At 32.0% G+C, this 21,708-nt stretch overlaps 1 protein-coding gene across 1 annotated transcript; it reads right to left on the bottom strand.

The window, feature by feature from the left end:
- Nucleotides 1-2,388: 2,388 nt before the first annotated feature.
- Nucleotides 2,389-16,887, bottom strand: LOC139492146 (MAM and LDL-receptor class A domain-containing protein 1-like). Its single transcript, XM_071280287.1, has 15 exons — nt 16,884-16,887; nt 16,127-16,165; nt 14,707-14,783; nt 11,937-12,008; nt 11,214-11,304; nt 10,619-10,713; nt 9,887-9,955; nt 8,005-8,173; nt 7,557-7,794; nt 6,874-7,084; nt 6,226-6,454; nt 5,220-5,463; nt 3,316-3,529; nt 2,878-2,965; nt 2,389-2,449 (listed from the first exon to the last, which is right to left on the bottom strand). Exons 1-15 carry the CDS (start codon nt 16,885-16,887, stop codon nt 2,436-2,438), a joined length of 1,854 nt encoding a protein of 617 aa, XP_071136388.1. The 3' UTR covers nt 2,389-2,435.
- Nucleotides 16,888-21,708: the final 4,821 nt, after the last annotated feature.

Raw genomic sequence — 21,708 nt, 5'->3', positions numbered from 1 at the left:
AAATCCACCATTTTCTACTTAAGAAAATGCCTGTTCCAAGTCAGAAATATGACAGTTGTCATACATATCGTTTTATTTTATTGAGCTTTTGATTCTGTCATTTGATTATGGACTATCCGTTTTGAATTTTCCTCGGAGTTCAGTATTTAGTATTTTTAATTTTGTATTGTAATGTGACTATCTGTATCAGTTTAGGGTGACGGTTTTGACATTTAATAACGTTTAAAATGCTTCAATTTTATGCCCCTTTCCTATGGCAGGAGGTAACTGTTGTTCAGTGGTTGCCGTTTGTTGGTTTGGCTCATATGTGTTTCTCGTTTCTCGTTTTTTTTTATAAATGATACCTTGGGTTTTCCTGTTTGAATTGTTTTGCACTAGTCATGTTATGTCTTGCTGTACGGTGGGAGCCAAAGCTCCGTGTTAAAGACCGTACTTTGGCTGATAATTGTTAACATTTTATGCATGGAAACTTGATCGAGGCCAAAATGTTTGAAAAGATCAAAATAAGTACAAACATTAAATTGTTGATAAAACCGAAAAAAAACTTATGTAAATCAAGATCAATGAAGGGGTTATGTAACTAATAATTCCTGAATATATGATGTTATTCACGTAGGCAAAAGTACTTTCAATACTGTGGTGCATTTTTGCAATCGGTTAAAGAGGTTTTTAATATGTATGTCGATTTCTATTGAAGTTGTTCACAGGGAAAAACTTGGCCTGTACACTGAAAACTATGTAGGTGATTTACGACCCTGCTTAACCATAATGATTTTGTACAAAGATTGCCTAGAATAAGTATTGTTTTAAGTTTTTGACGGTATCAACAACAAAATAATTTGTGTCCATGCTAGTGCTTCTGATTTTTTCTGTGATTTTACTAAAATGTCTATAATAATGTCCAACACACGTTTGCTAAATATGTTTGATTGTACAGAAGATGTTAGTTTTAAATACAGATATATGTGATAATCCCAGGTTTTAGTATATAACCCGGATTGTTTGTCTCAGAATCGATTTAAGGTTATTGAATAGCGGTAGGTTACTGTTGCCCTTATTTATTGCAATGGTACAGTTAATCTATAAGTAGTATTTTACTACAATAAAAAATATCTTCTGGTGTACAATTTCCATTTTCACTGTAAATAGTACTAGGACACATCCATCAATGCTGTATGTTTCGCAGGGTTTTGAAACACGTAAAACGATATGCCCATGCTGTATAAAATAGAATTATCTACGGACGGGAAATCTCGAAAGATAAAAAACATTCAGACCAAATTGTTTATAAAGGAATTTATATCGTCATTTTTCAAAGCCAAAATGATTCTAGACTTGCATGTATTAATTTCACTGCATTCGCTTTAATTAATCATGTAAATTTATCGATTGTAGAGGTCATGACAATCTTGAATTTTCTCTGTATAAGCCCGAATGTCATACATATTTTTTTATACATTGTGTACTGACACTTTTCCTCTGAAATTTCAGTTTCGACATTGATACAACTTTGTGTACACGCAAGTGCAGTCAAACTTTGATCAACATAATTAAGATTCGTTGTTGTTTTAAATTTACTGATAAAAGATATGATACTTAATAACACTAGTACAACACTGCACCAAATTTACATAGCTATCAAAATGTAAAATATCAAAAATATCGCATCAAACGAATGTATATACACTGTCATAATCACGATTCGGTACATATAAAAAAAGAAGATATGGTACGATATGGTACGATTGCCAATGAGACAACTGTCAAAAAGAGACCAAAATGACACAGACATTAACAACTATAGGTCACCGTTCGGCATTCTCTTATGTAGAAAATGGTGGATTTAACATGGCTTTTATTCAAATAAACCTCTCACTTGAATGACAATCGTATAACATGTCATTATATTGACAGCAATGTATGAACAAAATAAACAGACATTATACGTAAAATTGTCAACTAAAAGGGTAACAACAGTCATAGATTTGTTATAGATCATTTACCGTCGGCCTTCATCCGAATTTAGTACATGCAAAGCGGGTTTGCTTCTATAACTTTTATAGTTATGTTATGTTTTACATTGTATATATATATTTATTTTTTTATATATTAATTTCAAAGGTAACTGTCTCTGTGAAAATACTTTATATACCATTGACGGTATATACGTATATCAAATCGATACATATGCCAGTGCTCAATTTTCCGAATTGTCAGACTTCTTGCATAAAATTTTGGTATTTATATTTGATCAAAAAGACATTAAGACATGGCTTTAAAATATGCTTCTACCTAAAGACATCGATCATCTTTTTATTAAGACAGTATTTTTTTAACCTCAGAAATACATACAGGTAAAATAAAATAAAATCGAATAACATCAGCATACAGAATTACAAAATATTTTAATTTCTTTTCCTATTTCTATTCAGGTCTCAGCTACAAGTATCTGAAATATAAGAAAAATAGTTAAATGTCAATCAAATCGACACAACAATTCTGTTATCTTTGCAGACAAATACAATATTAACAACTAGGTAAATAGAAAAATATGTAAGTGTGTAATGATTGAAAATTAGGCAAGTATTCTTCAAGGACCTAGAAGAATATTTAAATTAAAGGAGGACAGCTTTTTACAAGATTATAAACCTTAACTGCATGGACATCATGTTTGTATGCACAGCAAATGTTAAGGCGTGTAAAACTCCTAACATTTCGAAAGATCCGTTCTACCTTTCGTTTAGAGTAGGCTCATCACAAAATATGAAAACAGCTCTATATCTAATATGCAGGCTACATGGGTTTGGAATAATATTTATGTTCGGCTAGCAGCAAATGTAATGTAAAGTAATCCTCATTTTAAAATATATAGCTTACCTTTACATGGACAAACAAAGTTAAGATTGACATCATCTAAGGCAATATCCCCTGTATAGCCATCACCTGTTTCTGCCTCGAACACAATCTAATAAATACCAATATGTATTGGTAAATTTAACGAAATCAAAGAGGTTTGTTATTTCAGCAGCTTAATTACTTATATTGATGTAGGTAACACTATTTTTACGATTTTTAAGAGCTCGTGCGTTTTTGAAACCGAAACTTCATCAGGTACGTTCGAGACCCAAAAGAAGCTCTACATGTGCTCATTTGATGAAGGTCGGTAATTAATTTCATAAAATAAAAAAAATTGTTAACTGTTAAATAAACATTCGATACATGCTTCATTTTAGTGCAAATGAAAAGAGAATTTCAAAATAATAAAGCACTTTTTTTCTCAGATACACCTTTGTTAAATGTTGTTTATAAACTTACATTTATTGGTTTAGAATCCGGCAGAAGAACACATTTTTGTTTCCACGATTGTCCTTGATTTCCCGAGATTGTACATACAGCACCATCTAGCTGTTCACTTCCTGTTGAGTTACCACCAGTATAAATTGTTAAGTTTCCCACTGTCATGCCGTACATGTTGTACCAAAACGACAAACACTGACCTTTTGTTGGTGTGATCATCGGGGTCCATAGTCTAACAAAGAAAACATCTCATAGGATTAAGGTTTTGTGAACTTACATCTGTGACTTACAGAATTTCATAAAACATGAGTATAAAAGCGTTTAAGCTTTTGTTGAAATATATCTCAATCATTATATTTCATCCAAGTTTGAAAAAAACTCAGAAGTTATAATTTATTCGTGCATTGAGTTATAAAACTACTAAATAGTTCAATAATAAATAATGAAATTATTTAGTTTTGGATCGTCAAAGCACCTATTATGTGTTTTCATTAATTTATTTGCTTTTGATTGTCTTTCAAATAAGTTGATAGTTTATATGACTTTTCGGCCTTCAACACTAAAATTCGACAAGTCATATCTTCTCAAAGCAAGCTTTCTTATTTAATGTTATAGCTTTGAAATAACACTTATCGTGCTTGCTTTTTTAATCATCAAAGAATATTTTCTATACATGTACTACGAATATATACCAAAAGGAACTGACTATACATAAATCTTATATAAACAAAAAATGTTCTTTTCTGAAATTGTATATTACAGTTCAACAGGGGATATGATATACACAGATTAACGACAAAAAAGATATTTTCGTCGTTACACATTTTATGGAATGACTGAAGTAAAGACATATGGTCATCACTGAACTTCTCTAGTTCCGACAATTTAGCTCTTACTAAAAATTGGTGTCCGACTGACTGGAAGGATTTATAAATACAAAGCCACGTAGGTCGTATTCCTATTGTAGAGTTCTAGGCTCTCTTCACGTTAGAAATCCCATGTATGATTTCTCGATTTGGTGCATAGGTGATTTGTTACGTAGACTATTTTCTATTTCTATCCAACATAGCCTCATTTCCATTGGCTCTAAAAACGTCCCGCCATTTATTACTTAAAAAAGGAAACAGTAGTATACCGATGTTCAAAACTCATAAATCGATAGAAAAAAAACAAATCCGGGTCACAAACCAAAGAAGGGAAACGCATTAAATTTTAGAGGAGAATGACGGCACAACATTAAAATGTAACACACACAGAAACGAAATAAGCATGAGACAAAATCCGATGAGAAGAACAAATATAACATCAAAACTAAATACATGAATTTGGAATATAAAAGTACCGTGACACGTCTTATAATGATGTGAATTCACACTTAAATATAAGAGGAAACAAACTACACAAAATAAACACAACGTTAGAATGTAACACACACAGAAACTAACTATAATATAACACACACATAAACGAACTAAAATATAACAATGACCATTTTCCGGACTTGGTACAGGACATTTTTTCAAATAAAAACATGGTGGGTTGAACCTGGTTTTGTGGCATGCCAAACTTCCCGCTTCAATGGCCACACAGGTTTCATGTATAAGCTCGTTTGAGGTGAAACTCTTGTAAAATTTTTAAATTGAATTTCATGTGAGATTCGTATGAAATTTAAGTGAGCAAAATTTGCCTGTGTATTGTCTTTACATAAATCAGACTATTTTTTTTCCTTAATGTATCATGACAGAGGTTTTTATATAGCTTCCTTTACAATATTAGGTTCTTTTTCATTGATGAAACATACCATTACATAACTTTTCTTATATTCACATGTTTATGTCCCTGATATTTTCCCTTGCTGATCAAATCACCTCTCCTTATTTTATTCCTTTTTTTTTTCTTTTGTATTTTTTAGAGTATAATACCTTGCAGTTTCTCCTTTCATTATTGAATTTGATGATTCTAGGTACATATAATGGCCTCCGGAAGTATTGTAGGTATGATCCGCAATCGGTCCGGTATTTAAAGAATTTGTTCTTCCGGAATGTCTTAACCAATCATGGTCTTCCCCTGACCCCTGTTGATATTGACAGATACTTGTGTTCTCAAAGGCACAGTTGATAGGTGATTCCACAATAGTAGGACTGGTTGACACCGGAGGTAGTGGTACTTTAAAAAAATATTAACAATGACGTAAAAAAGAGAAAAGCCATATATCTTTTTTTTCGGTAAGTAAGTTATATTCTTAAGAGTCTTAAAGTAAACTCTGATATTTCTAATATTGAATAAACATTTCATAAGAAAGGCGGATTTTTTTTTTAGCATTTTCGAAGGACATTCATGTTTATGATCATTGAAGATCTTACATAGACCTCAATAATTAAAACTAATCGTTAGTTATTTTACGTTAGAAAAATATTGGTATGATAGCACTATTTTAAATATTTAGATAAATTGATATCTTTTCTAGGAACAGCTCCCAGAATATATCCTTTAGGCATCAGGGCTTGTACATGTATATAAAAGTATATATGAAACAAACTTTGTAACATTTAATATTACGTTTCTTTGTACAAATGTATAAATTGAAATATGAACAGAGATGTCGTATCTTTATATGTCAAATCGCTTTTTGTTTAAAACTAGTTCGTATTCTTTCCTATTCGAGATGTTGTTTAGAGTTTTCGCGTGATCTGTTAGTTTATGCTTTTTGTAACATCTCGGTTCGACAAAAAGACTTCTGGCAATCCGCTATGGTCTGAAGCAAATATCACATATAGCATTGCTAAGGAGGATCTGGTCACCCTTCGTAAACAACTAAGATTAGGTCTATTGGTAAGGTTATTTCTGCTCAATATTTAGTTTTCAATGTTGAATTGTGTTTCTTGCCAGGTTTATCGAATACATGTATGTATTTTAATTATATATTACCCGTAGTGGTTGGTAATGAAGATACAACACCGGATGTCTGAGGTGTTATTGTAAATGTAACTGAAGGTGGTGTTGTACTATCTGTCTGAGATTCTGTTGATAGAGGAGCAATGGTTGAAGGCCCCGGGGTATGGATACTGTCTGGACAGGGACAGGCATCCATCAGCTGTATATCATCAATTGCTATGTCTCCTGTATAACCATCACCAGCTATTCCTTCAAATATTACCTAAATTAACCCAAAAAATCAATGTCCTTACGTTACCTTTATATTGTCATATGTCACGAACCACAGAATAAAAAATAACATGTGTTATTTATAATTGTTATATTGGGTTGTTGTCTCACAGTTCAAATCTTCTTTATTCAAACATATTTTTTTATAAAAGGGAATGGTATCTAAATTAGAACTAGCAGTATAAAGTGTAATTCATGGAGGGCTTAAAATATTGTATAGATCTATGAGCCCTGGCTGACGTAAGACATGAAAATCATTGGTAAAAAATAAGTTATTATTACCATATTACAAGTCATCAATTATACATTATGATTTTATATTTTCAGATAATAATGATTAGTTCAGTTTTCAATTTTCTATATAATCAATAAATAAAAATGAATTTAAATGTACAACTGTGTTTTCGTTACCTTCATCGACTGCAGATCCGATAATGGAACATTTGCAATGTGCCATGCGTTGCCTTGGTTACCAGACAGGGACCATACCAGCTTTGTCTGCTCAGTACCGGTAGAATTGTCAGCAATGTAAACATTGAGTGTTCCTATGGAGACACCATACATATTATACCAGAAGGATATACACTGACCTTTTGTCGATGATGCTGTCATAGACCATATCCTGAATGTTAAATGCTGTACATGTATTACGTTAGAAGAACATCATAATTCATACATTGGCCTATATAAATACATAAAACACAATACTTTTTATTGTTTTTTTTTTGTTTTTTTTTTTTTTTTTGTTGGATTGATATATCGGTTGCGAGACTAAGTACAGCTTATTTGTTTTTTTGGCGCGCAAACATTTTATTTAATATTATTGATACAGTACACGAATATTTCCTGCATATGCCTGATCTTTTGTATTTTGCTTTATAGAACATTCCTTTTCATTACGTCTGGAGCAACGTTATTTTTTTCAAGTTATTACCAGGCCAAATATTCATTTCCGAATCTCTTGAAATACAAGATAAATATCGTTTTATTTCAACTTACATGCCACTAAATAGAATTATGCAAACAGGTAAATGAAAATAATATAGATGATAAGAGAGTATATATTATATCACAATTATTCTATAAAGAAGTACCTAGCGTTATCTCCCTTTCTTAATGCCACAGATGTTTCTATATACATGTAGTAACCTTTAGATGTAGTATGATCAGCAGACGGTCCGGTATTCAATGATGACGTCATACCAGTGTGTCGCCTCCAATCAATGTTATTGTTTTTATCCTCCATGTAATTACATATATCGACTTTTTCAAAGTCACAGTTGATTGGTGAATCTACAGATGTAGCCGTATTTGTACATTCACTTGGTATTACTGTAAAAAAAAAAGCTCAGATAGTGGAAATTTGGTTTGAAAAGACATCAATCAGAGAACAAAAAGAACCATCAAAAAGGAACATTAGCTGTCAAATTTGTGATCATCTTTTTGACTTAAATTCTTATATTCCAATGTACGAAAAGATTTTTGAAGTGACTCGTGTCTATTTGACCATTATGCAATCAATAAAAATTTGAAAATACAAACATGTAACGGGTGCAATTGTTGACGCCGGAATAACTGGAGTTGACGTTTGTGTAGGTTGTATTGTAGTCAGTGTTCGGTTGATGTGACCGTTACATAGATTATCAGAACAACATTGTAGATCAGGTTCCGCCCTCTTTCCAAATATAGAACCAATGTCCATATTACACATCTACAAGAAAAGTATCAACATAATAAGATTGAAAATGAAAACAGGATTTCAACCAATTTTCTCTTTTCTATACATTCATCAGTCTGCCTTTATTTAAATTTTAGTTATTTTATATTATAACCATTATATATTTAATACGAGTATGATAGTCTCTTTTTGATTGGGATATAGTTATATTCAAAAAGTTATATTTATAAAAAAAAAAACATAATTTAAGACCGACGAAAAAAACAAAATAAAGACAACACGACGAATCACTCCCAAGCAATTAAATATTGTGTAAAACGGATACCACCAAAAAAACAGGTGTTTCGATAGGGTGAGCAGATACGATTTCCTGTTCGGTGACTTTTTGTCGAGAAATGAAGCTACAGAACTAGGTGGAATTGATTGAGTCGACTGAAAAAATTCTATCTCTTTTCTCCTATTTGCAAAAGATATGCACAATAAAGACATATTAACACTTGTAAGATAGTGTCAAGGTGGAAATAAAACTCGTTTTTTGGGGCCCTGAATGACCAATCATCCCATTCAAAATAATAAATGGTAAATGAACAATATATTCCCAGGACAATTTGGAAATACACTTGGTTGTAGGGTTTCTCATCAGAACAGTTGTAGTAGCATTAATTATATTTAAACAATTTATGGTTGATAAAAACGCCTTATCACAGCAATTCAAAATAAGGATTGCTTAGAAATAAACATGACGAATAAGACTATGCGAGTTATGAGAATACGAAAAGTTTTCAAGATATTTCAAAAGTGTCTATCTGAGGGTGTAGGGCATGTTCCCAGGGGTTTATACATATGGTGAACTCGAAGGAACTTGTCATGATAGTTACATTAAGAACTTGTCCTAAGAACACGGATGCCTCATCCGGACTTTCATTTTCTATGTGCAGTGAACCGTGAAAATGGGTTTTAGAATTTCGCACATAAGATATGTTTAAGACGTCTTAACATAAGATGTGTCTGAGATAGCTTCGAGACACAACTTAAGAGTGTCCTAAGTCGATCCTAAGTCCGTCCTAAAATTGGTCTTATCTATGACTTAGGACGAATCTTATGATACTTTCGAGAACATCACCCCAGTTGTCCACTCCTGTGAATATGGGTTCCCCCGAAGATTTGTTACGATTCGTGTGTAGTGAAATGGGCGGTTCGCATTTTATCGGCCATTATGTCGTTTTCGACCTATATGATTATATTTTTTTATATCTCCTCTTCGTTTTAAAATGTCTCCTTTTGTCTTGTCAGAGACATAATACTACAGTGACAAATTGCAGTCAATCTGTAATAAAATATCATTCATTTCTATGACAGTGATCAAAAATTATAATAGTGTTCCGTAAAACACATATGAACTGGTACAACAATTTTGGAATACCAGATGTCCTAATGCATGCCATTACAAATCGATTAATGGTTATGGTGGTTTATTGGGAAGGGGAATATGCATCGGGTGTATTTAATTTCATGTATATTCCCGACGTGGTAGAACGATATTGCAAATGTAGGAATTGTGTTAACTTAGGGTCTAAAGCCAAAATTCTGCAGCTTTTAGATTATTAACACAGATGTTTATAATTTGTTTAGAAACACTAAATGAAAAGTTTATTGGTATCAAATGCCATCAAAACAACAAACGAAAGAACATTTATTTTCGGACTTTTTCATAGACCAAAGTTATAATTCTTACTTTTAACTTACGCGCTTTTCCATGCAGCCGGTGAAAATGTATTTTTCTCCATTTCTAAACTCTTCCTTCGTGAAACATAACTGCAATATTGATAAAAAGTATGTTAAGCATAATAAAAAAAACTAAGTACAAATTTAACTAAATATCATTGTAATGTTAAGCTGTGCAAATTATCAGTATCACTCTTTTGAAACTTCGGTCCTAATTACAATTGATGTATTGCCATATTCACTGTCCTTAAATATTTGTGTTTATTCAGTTGTTTTTATTTTTTATATATTTAATTTACAAGCTTTCGCTTGATATAATAAAAAGAGATTCGGATAGCTTTTTGTATAATTAGAATGTTGCATTTATATGTATCATCTAATTCAATATCACATTTGAAAACATATTCTCATACATGCAAATGTATATATGGTATATTATAATGTCTACTGGATAATTCGGTAATTGTATTACAATATTTGAATAAAGAGTATTGAAAAAAAAATTGAATTATGAGCTTGATTAAACTGGGACATTTTTATTATAATTTCTGTAATGAACGTTAACCTAACCAAACATTATTCACCTAATGTTGCTTTCTAAGGAATCTCTTTGGGTTAAATCATGACAAATGTTTAAATATTTCCATGCCTCTTTTTAGGGGAAACAAGAATAAGATGTAGTGCTCATTGAAATCGTTATCATCAATTATGTCACTAGCATTGTACTGAAACATACAATATCTTTTTAATTACCTCCTCCTGCTTACAGAAAGCTATTTTATGACATACTTCAGACGGTAGATTACCAGAACAGCGATAACACACATTTAAACCAGCACCATTATTATCTAGTGAGATAAAAGTATTTGAGTTTGTGTCGTCAAAGTTTTAAAAGTCATTTTTGATATGCGATATCCAATTGATTTTTTCTTTAAGTTGAAAGAATCATATCATTAAGACCTCGAAATGTTTTGATCCGCACAAAACAAACCTGTCACTTTTTGATATTTGCGCCATATTGCATTATATTGACGAGGTTGTCGCGCTTCTTTCTTTTATACATTGTGGGGAAAAAAGAACACACGACATAATACAAGACATAACACAAGAGCTTAAACATTACACAAAAACAATCGACTAAGAAAAAATAACCCACCCAAAACCACTAATGAGCTAAGGAACTCTGGAATTATACACAGTTCCCGTTGCATTCGTCGTTTTTTTCCTATTCATCACTTGTCCTGATTGCAATATGATTTCTTTTTAGACATGGTTATTTTGTCTGCATTATTATCTTTACAAATCTGTAGAACAATATTATTTTCAATGTTATGTAATAATTATTTACCTGTTTCCCCACAACCTTGTGTGTTACACAGATCCGTAGTACAACAGTCATTACATTGTGATGTGATATTATCCGGAGGTGTATTACATATCTAAAATATAAATGTATATGTAAATGAGACAGCTACCGAGCGACAAAAGAACCAAGAAAGAGACAACAATCAGTCGTCAGTATAAAGCTCGTTTTTATATAGCATGCCAAGGTTTTATCGATCAGAATAAAAAAAAAATGAAGAAGACATGTTTTTCTAATGACTACATTTTAATAAATGCAGTGTGAGCTTCTATATTTTTCTTCAAACTTCAATACCGAACATTAGCCTTAATGTATAACTTATTCAAATTTGAATATAAGTTGCAAATAACTTAAAATTCTTTATGATCACCCAAAGCACAAAATTGATTGCATGTGTTCATTTGATTGTTTGAAAGAAGTACCTCCGAGTTTGTTTGGTTTTTTTCATTGTTTGTCATTCTTGTTATTGTGTTGGTTTTTGTTTTGTTATATATGTTTTTGTAATTCTTACTTTTTGGGGGATTTAACAGTCTTGTTATCATATGTTATTAACAACACTTTGCATATATAAATACTTTTTTTACAAAATATAAGATCAACTTATTGGTTGGGTTCCTGTTGCTCAATCTTTAGGTCTTTAGTTTTTCATTTGTGTTCTTTGTCTGCTTTTCTTTTAAACTTCTTTTTGACAAACGATTGATCTTTTACCTTCTCGCTCCTGCATCCTATACTGTATGACACACCTCCAAAATTATCCATTTTACGTTCCATACCACATTTCTATACAAAACAGAAAAAGGTTTGAATTCTATCAACAAAGACGATTGGAATCATTACTTCTCTCTCATCAGAAATATAAAATCATATGTTAGCGATATTATTAGAAGATTTCATCGCTTTGTATAGTTTTATATAAAAAAATATTATATAAATATTATATTGCATAATTTATGACAATTTGGATGGTTGCTTAGAGAAGAATGGAAAGTGTATACATAAAAAAAATTCCAAACGAAAAATAAGAAATAATATATAATAACTTGGTGCTGAAATAGAAAAAAAGGAATAATAGGAAAAAAATAGTGAAGAAAATTTGACTAAAAAACTAAGAATACAGATCCATCCTATATGAAAGAGGAACGAGGGATACCAGATGGATAGTCAAACTCATAGATTAAAATAAACTGAGAACGCCATGCCTAAAATAAAAAAGAAAAATAGACAAATAATAGTACAGAAGACACAACATAGAAAACTAACACCAACCCCACTAAGGAACTGGAGGTGATCTCATGTGCTAGGAAGGATATGCAGATCCTGAAAATCCTGCACCACATGTGGCACCCATTGTGTTGCTTGTGTTATTACACATCCGGTCAATAGTGTAGTTCTGTAGGTCACATTCGTGTAAAGGGAAGGGTATTATAGTAACGACCAACTAACTCGTGATGGCGTCCTTAAAATTTACGAAGGGATGATTTCAACTTCACTATTTGGAACTCTTGGTTTAATAGCTTCCTTGTGAGCAGCAGTCCTCTATCAAGGAAATCATGATAGGATAGGAATGACAAGCCCGGAAATATCGTACTAATTGGAAGATATATACTCCGTATGCAGTCTCAGCTGGAATGAAGCCACATAGAAATGGAAAGCTCACAATTATGAAGCCAAAATTATCTCTTGTGTTGTAAAGTTTCGATTTCAACCGAAGCTCATTGTTAATTTCTAGATGTAAGTCAAGATATGAGACAGGCTTAATTCTATCTGTAGTAACCTTTATCTATAGTTCATGTGATAGATACGTTCAGCATAGGTCACAAAATTTTGTATTATTTAGTGAGAGAACACATACTTTATAGCGTAACGTAAAGTTAAGGAAATTGCTAACATCGTATCTTTCTTCCTAAGACGTTCCTGTATGAAGTCAGCCTCATAATAGTAAAGAAACAAGTTGGCAAGAAGAGGGGCACAATTGGTTCCGATTGGAATCTCGACAGTCTGTTGAAAAACACGTTCTCCAAACGTAACAAATATGTTGTCAATTAAGAAATCAAGCATCTTGATAATGTCAATTTCCGAGAATTTTGAGTTCCTCTACAACCAATCATGTATAGCTTTCATACATGTTGATCACGTAATTATCGTAAAAGTTGAGGATCGTCATGGAATGGTTACACAAACAGAGTGTAGAGACGAAATCACCTGACAATTTATTGTACCAATGTAAATTACATGTTTGGCATACATATCTCCAAGAGGGGCTTTAACACCTAGTTGCATTTTACTATGGTCTGTCATTCAAATATACACTTGATGCATTGACATCATCTTGACGGCCCCTTTATTAAACTAGCATGTTTACACTGTTATGGTATTGTGAAAAAAATTTGTAAACATCTAATTGTCAGAGAAATAAAAAATGGAATAAATGTGTTGCCCATTATAGTCTGTAATTTGTTGATAATACTACGATCCGCGTATCTGTTCTCAAACGCATCATTTTAAGTATGACTGAAATCTTGTAATGAATTCAATTCATGTTTATGCGATTTTTGTCAGTTATTGGAGGCACATTTATGTCTTGAAATAAAGAGAAGCGGTTAAAACACTTTTGGGTTTTGATAAGTGTGTGTAGCGGTTTTGGTCATTACTTTTGTATAAGAATAAGTATAATATTAGTTTAAAATCAAAATAATAGGATTTTTCCTAAGAAAAAAACACAAATAGCTATAGCAAGTCGATAGACGGAAAACAATACAAACATAAAAACATTGAAAAAAAGGTTGATATTTTTTTTCACTACTATCGTTGATGACATGCATTCTCTATAAAGTAAACATTTCAAATATTCATGTTTGACAATTAAGTTTCTTCTAACATTATTCTGAATAATGAATTGTGTGTCGCCAAATTTTAGTCGATTCCAATGTACACGGTCATTTTGTCTCATGAACTTTAATAGATATAGGAAGATGTGGTGTGAGTGCCAATGAGACAACTCTCCATCCAAATAACAATTTAAAAAAGTAAACCATTATAAGTAAATGTACGGCCTTCAACATGGAACCTTGGCTCACACCGAACAATAAGCTATAAAGGGCCCCAAAATTACTAATGTAAAACCATTCAAACGGGTAAACCAACGGTCTAATCTATATACAAAAACGAGAAACACGTATATATTACATAAACAAACGACAACTACTGTACATCAGATTCCTGACTTAGGACAGGTGCAAACATTTGCAGCGGGATTAAACGTTTTAATGGATTCAAACCTTCTCCCTTTTTCTGAAACAATAGCATAACATCACAACATAAAAAAACACACGATAAAATATCAATTGGCAGACTTAACTCAATCAAAAAAGTCCATATCCATTCTCCCGCAGATGAAAATTAAAAAAGAAGGATTAGTGTATCAAATTCAATAATATACACTTGTATCATGTCTATAGTGAATACATATATAGCGTACCTCTCCTGACGCACAGAATCCGACATCTTCACAGAACCTTGGATGTGCAATGTCGGGACAAATCAGGCACGTGAGTCCTGGAAAATAATTCACGTAAAGAGACTTATAAAACGTATGTCCTTGTATATGAAATAGGGAAATATTACTCTTTTAGGCATTATAATTCTAAAAATGACTGAATGAATGATACCATTACATTAGATTTCCAATTGCGTTATTGCATTCATAGAGATAAATTATATCCAAATATACTGTTTGGGAAGTCAATACGATTTTTAAGCTGATGATAGCCAAATCAACTACAGGCTATAGTGGAGACTATTTCATAAAGCACAAGTAATCATTCATTATAGTTACCTGTTTTGGTTTGTTGGATAATGCTGATAAAGAAATTAAACAATAAAGTAGTAACAATGTATTTCACAATACACGTACGTTGATCTTGCCAAACAAAACGATCATTATATTCTTAATATTGCATTGTTTTAAAGTAGGGATTGATTAAATTTATTATAATATCGTTGTTCCCCAATTTCTTACTATTTTGTTGAAGTAGAGACATTGTCTTTTGATCAGGAGTCTATTTTGAAAATGGAATATTCACCTTCACCTCTAGCAATAGCAAACAAAGTCTGCTAAATTATATATTGGGCATGGTTTTTATGTCCCTTATCTACGATAGTAGAGGGCATTATTTTTTCTGGCCTGTTCGTCCGTTCATTCGATCAGCCGTCCGTTCGTTCTTCCGTCTGTCCGTCCGTCTGTCACGCTTCAAGGTAAAATGTTTGGTCTGGGTAGTTTTTAATGAAGTTGACGTCCAAGCAATTTTACACTTAGTACACATGTTTCCTATGGTATGATCTATCTAATTGTAATGCCAAATTAGAGTTTTTATCCTCATATCACGGTCCACTAAATATAGAAAATGATAGTGCTAGTGAGGCATCTGTGTACTGGGGACACATTCTTGGCTTTTTTCGATTTCTTTTATAATGTTTTGCCTCATATGCACTGTATACTCCGGTTTCTAAATTGGATGGTATTTAGTTATATGGGTGAATGGGTCCAACGGACCGTTTTTATCGTCCCTCTGTCCATGCAAATATAGCGTTCATACCCCGTAGTATATAACAGTAAAACTATGCACATCAAGACTTCATAGACAGACACACTATATAATATCAATTGATATGGCTTAGCTAGATAAAATAGACATATAAACATAAAAAACTGTTTAACCTTGAGAGAATTTTTTTATACAGAAAAAGTTACGACAGACGCTATTCTACGTGCTTTTTATTTATCGCGAGTGCCTATTCGGTATCACTTTTGCCATCTATAAATTTCTTGAGATCAGCGCCGATTTCATCTTGTTTGAAAAAAAAATAAGATAACAGAAACGGGGGCTTACAATACATACCTGAAGATGATGGGACAAACAAAACGGCAAATATAACACCTATAAATATATATAAAAACATGGTGAATATTCAAATATTTAAATTTGTTTAAGGTACAAATACCCGTGCATGCATCTAAATAGTAACAACTCTTTTATGCAGTTTAATAGAAAGACCATTTTACATGCTTAAATCAGACCTATATACATGTTTAGTTTGGGAAATCTTTTTATATGAGGGTTTAAACACAAGTATCACAAACAATTAATATTATCAATCTTCTATGAAAAGAGATCACGCTCAGATGAACTATTCTAGACAGACATGCACACCTTACAATGATTCCATACACCAAATGTAGTGATTCTATTGCTTATAGTACTTGAGAAAGAAATCAGACCACAAAATATTAACATTGACCAGCTGTGAACTATTAAATGAAAATGTAGTTAATGCCATATGAATCCTACCAGACAGACATATACACCTTACAATGATGTTTTACGTCAAATATACATTGTAGGTGACATATTGCTTATAGTATCTAAAAATGTTTACAATTGCGAAACTTATCATTGACCAATGAACCATAAAAATGAAGACAGACATGTACACCTTTCAATCGTTCCTTACAACAAAATAAAACTGACATGTTGCTTATAATATCTGAGAATGAAAGCACAAACCTAATCATTTTTTTCAATGAACCTTAAAAATGAGGTCAGTGTAGTATAAAACCTGCCAGACGAACATTTTCACATTTCAATCATAATATACCCATCGTTAAAGTGACCCTATTGCTTATAAAATGAGAAAGACCGAACTTCAAATACAAAAAAAATTCTAATGATTCATTAAATTAGGGTCAATATCGTCTCAAAACTGCCAGTCTGGCATGTTCACCATGCAATAATTCCATACACAAATTAAAGTTGTCATAATGCCCCTTACAGTATCTGAGATACGACACGTAATTTTAACCTTCATCATTGATCCATGGAATAATACATATTATTCAGATAAGCAAGAAAAACAAAACTGTCCAAAATAATTAGCTTTCTCTGGGCGAATCGAAACATGAATGAACTAAAATATCTGTATTCATAAAAGTCAAATGACTACTCGAAATGTATTATTTAATGATATCTATAACAAAGCATTGACTAATAGTGTTGTGGGAGTGCGTCCAAATTGCATTGATTGTGTAATAATAGAAATATTTCTTTATTTTTAATAGGTTTGGCAGGTATTGAAAGAGGTCGTACGTTCAAACTGAAATGAAATTTAAAACAGAATAAACCATAATGTAAGTATTGACGAATTACTCACATGATAACATTGCATTCACCTGTTCCTATATTTGTAATCAGTGATATAAGTTTTCTCGACCGAAATTTTGAACTTAAGATATTCGCTGATTACAGTCTTATCATTAAATTGTAGAGTATTATTTGATGATATATTGAATGTGTCTCTAAGTCTTTGGAACTGAACTAATCTGTAAGGGTTATTCAAGACACACAAATTATTGGAATAAAATTTAGCATTGGTATTTAATGTATAACTGATTAAATGCTTACATCAGAATGAAGTCATAGAACTACATTTAGTGTGAAGCTTGATTATAAAAATATTACATGTTCACCGAACAAGTCGTATTTCAAGTACCCCACTATATGGCGGAAGTCTTGTACGCAGATCAGGTTTTCATAAATAATGGATATAACCGGAAGTGCATGACTGATAAAAAACTACTAAATCTTTTGGCTATCCGTCATTAATTGCTTTTTGTGACTTTTTGAGCTGCGAGTGAGTTATAACACACACTTTCTTTCCATACTTGTTGCTTTTTATTTTGTTTTATTTATTGGTCCTTCTTATCCTCTTTAAACAAACACTCAAAGTACACAAATGAAGTCTTGAAACTATAAATAACAGATAAGATTGAAAAATCTGCTTTACTGGATTATGCGCCAACATTACAAAAATATAAAAGTGTCTGATAAAATAGTTCAACATTATGATCAGTATCTGAGAAAAATCAGATTCAAAAGTAAACCATATTTTTCAAAGCAACACAAGGCAGATAATTGTCTTTATGGCAACGACAAGTTGTTGTTTTTTTTCATTTCGAATGACATCACACATTTCTTTGAAAGATATTATTCCATTACGATGATTTAAATGGTTCTTACAACTATTTTGTGTAAATTTAATCAGACATTTTGCAAAAAAAAAATATATTTAAAAACATGTTTTTATAGCGTTAGAGATCGCATTACATTTTTTATGATCGAGAAAAAGATCTGATGCTACGAAAACGTTCAAATCATTATCTACATCTCTCTTATTATATGATAATCTATATTTTTAATTGGTAAAGCGAATTTGAGAAGCTGAGGACGACCTCCGGGTGCGGGATTTTCTCGCTGCGTTGAATACCTATTGGTGGCCTTCGGTTGGTATCTGCTCTTTGGTCAAGTGGTACCTTTGGTAACTATTTTATCTATTTGACATATTCCCCATTTCCATTTTCAATTTTATTGCATAAGCTCATTCCAGTTCTCTTTTGTTTATGAATAGTGATTTATGAGTGCAGTGCCATTGGGTCTAATTATCTTATAATAGCTGACTAGGCTCTTTTTTTAATCATGCACAATCAATCGCGAGGTACTTATTTTTTAGTAAAGGAAACGAACAGTATCAAAATGTTTACTGTTTCAAACGTTATTTCCTTAACAATTTCTTTTGATAACTTATTCATAGTTAATTATTCATAGGGCATTTCATGGAGACACTGACACTATAAAGTACAATAATGTTTGTTGAAATGTTTTCTGTTTCAAATTCATTTACTCAGGGTTTTTGTGAATAAAATTACATGACACATACATGGGTTTTTTAACGGTTAACTGTTTCAAACATCATTTCCTCATATTTTTTCCGAGTGAAAAAGAATTTGTTTGAATATTAGCAGTTTCAGACGTAATTCAATCAAAAACTCGTTTGATTGAAGAGTGGACTCTTGGGAGGGGCTAAGGTCTGACAGGATACATTATACTGTGTTGCAAGACAGTTACAATCAAAACCAAGGAGTAAACAAAGACTCACAAAACTAAAGGACATTTACATCAACAGTTATAAATAATAATTAAGAAACAACACGAATTCCATTAAAACCGGGAGGATAAGCATTTCCTGCACTGTATACGGCACGTGTCGTGTAATTTCTTTGTTCAGTTCGGTAATGATGGAAGGTCAATACGACTGAGGAAGAATATCAGATATGATTTCTGACACACTATTGTCATAATGGCCAATCAGCTCATGATGGCGACCGTAAAATCTTGAGTGATGACCTTAATTCTATTGATTCATGTCCCTGTCTTAGCAACTTTTGAGAAAGCAGTATTCCTCGTTCAACAAAATCAACCTACTTTGAGCTAGCTCTAGAGTAACGTATCAAATGAGACACATATACTCCGTATGCTGGTGCCGCTGGGATGTTGACAATTTTAAATGTTTCAAATGTCATTTTATCCAAGTTCCTTATGGAAAGTGTTTTCATGTAAAAATGAAAGGAAAGTTGATATAGTAATTTTGTCACACGTCATTTCAAAATGGATGTTGGTAAAAACTTTACAAGTGTTCACTTTAGGTATTACAGAATACAATATTGTTTCGTTAAATATTAATGGTTTTGGACGTCATTTGCTCAAAACTGTCCAATGAGAAAAACATGTATTGAGTACAAAGCGCTTTTCTGGATTTACCCTGAGCAGGAACGCGCAAAGCCGAATGTTTGACAGTACATGAAGTGGGAAAACCGAAACAGTTTAAAAGCAGTATAACAAAAAAGTTAAAACAAAACATAGAAAGTATCTCCATCTAAGGTCGGCTTTGCCTTATATCCTTGGGAAACGTATTACTTAGGGTTTCTTTTTTAAACTGACCGTGACAAACATAATTTTGCTCAAAGGTTTCTCATATTTTTTTTAAAGGTTTGTAGGGAAAATATACTTTGTCAAACGACATTTGATTCCAACACCATTTGGAGCAGTAAACATTTTAAAAAGCACAATTGTATCTTGAAAGTGTCCCTCTATGTTGAAGATATAACGAACTTTGTCATACAAGGCTTAACCTACCAGTTTCGTTGGAAGATGCATTCGCCTCGACAAAAATATGACAGTTGTTTTCAAGTTCAATCCACCATTTTCTACATAAGAAAATGCCTGTACCAAGTTAGGAATATGACAGTTGTTATCCATTCGTTTGATGTGTTTGAATTTTTGAGTTTGCCATTTGATTTTGGAGTTTCCGTTTTGAATTTTCCTCGGAGTTCATTTTTTTGTGTTTTTACTTTTCCTTCGATTGTTTGTACATGAAGATAACGTTGGAGTTTTTATCGACTTTTCCTAATTACCTTGGACGTCGATATTTTTAAATTTTTTTAGGAAAGGAAATCGCTTCTATAATGTTGATTACGACTTTTGATTTCACTGATAAATGCATTATGGTGAAATATTTTATATCGAAGACAAGTTACTTGATGCGATTTCGATCTATTACATATAAGATCAATGATTAATATTCAAATTTATATGCAGTTTTAATCTCCCTCGTGCAAAGCTTTGATTCCTTGCCTGGCTTTTGCATACTAGTTTCTTTGGGTTTTTATGGTTTATAGGTCTGCATGCTTTTGATAAGCGTCAGATTTTTAAATATTTTGGCCTCGAATAACACCTAAGACATTGATTATCGAAATGAACATCTGGTGCAGAAAAATTGGTACCTTTCATTTTATTCAGCAACAAATTATCTTGAATGATATTTCAGATCAAATGATTTTCTCGAAACAATAAGACATGACATACAGTTAAGCATTTTTAAATTATTTTTACTGGAAATTTCATGGTGGACTGGTTTATATATAAAACTTGCCGTGTACCAGACATTCAAAACATATACATTCTTTCATATCGATTTACTAATGTTCATATCAAAACAGTAGAAAAGCTTTTTCTTTCAAAATTATTTAGTTTCTGTAATTGGTACGACAAAAGAATAAATGAAAAAGTGTTGGATAGTGTTTTGTAAATAGTCCAATGAACTATGTTTCCAGTTTTTTTTTCGACTTTTTTTTAAATTAATTTTTCTTTTACCTATTTCGGTCCCATATTAACCGATCAGTTATGACTAGGAATGTATTTTTGAAAATTTACTTATATTTATTGATTCCATCTTCATTATAAACATGAAAATGTGGTATAAATGCCAATGAGACTACTATCCGTCAAAGTCGCATTGTCCATTTGTATTAGAAATTAACAGTAATAGGTCAAATTACAGCCGTCAACACGTAGCCTTATTGAAAAAAACAATTAGTATAGGTAAACCCAGTTGAACGGTCTAATCTCTCAAAAAAATAATCGAGAAACACCTATGCACTTTAACAATATATGACAACCAACGAACAGGCTCAAGATTCAGGACAAGCGCATTTAAAAGGAAGCTGGTTTAAACAAGTACAGAAATTCACCCTTACCCGAGACAATAGTATAACATTAAAACTTCAATTACAACAGTGAACTTTGCATTA

This window comes from Mytilus edulis, chromosome 10 (genome assembly GCF_963676685.1).
Source record: "Mytilus edulis chromosome 10, xbMytEdul2.2, whole genome shotgun sequence".
NCBI classification, from domain to species: Eukaryota; Metazoa; Mollusca; class Bivalvia; order Mytilida; family Mytilidae; genus Mytilus; species Mytilus edulis.
The sequence above is the reverse complement of the archived record's forward strand: the minus strand, read 5'-3'. Positions and strand labels throughout refer to the sequence as shown.

Coding starts and splice junctions, on each gene's coding strand:
- LOC139492146 (XM_071280287.1), bottom strand. Junction 11,305..11,936: donor TAGGATGCAGGAGCGAGAAG/GTAAAAGATCAA, acceptor TTTATATTTTAG/ATATGTAATACACCTCCGGA. Junction 5,464..6,225: donor TTCATTACCAACCACTACGG/GTAATATATAAT, acceptor ATTTTTTTAAAG/TACCACTACCTCCGGTGTCA.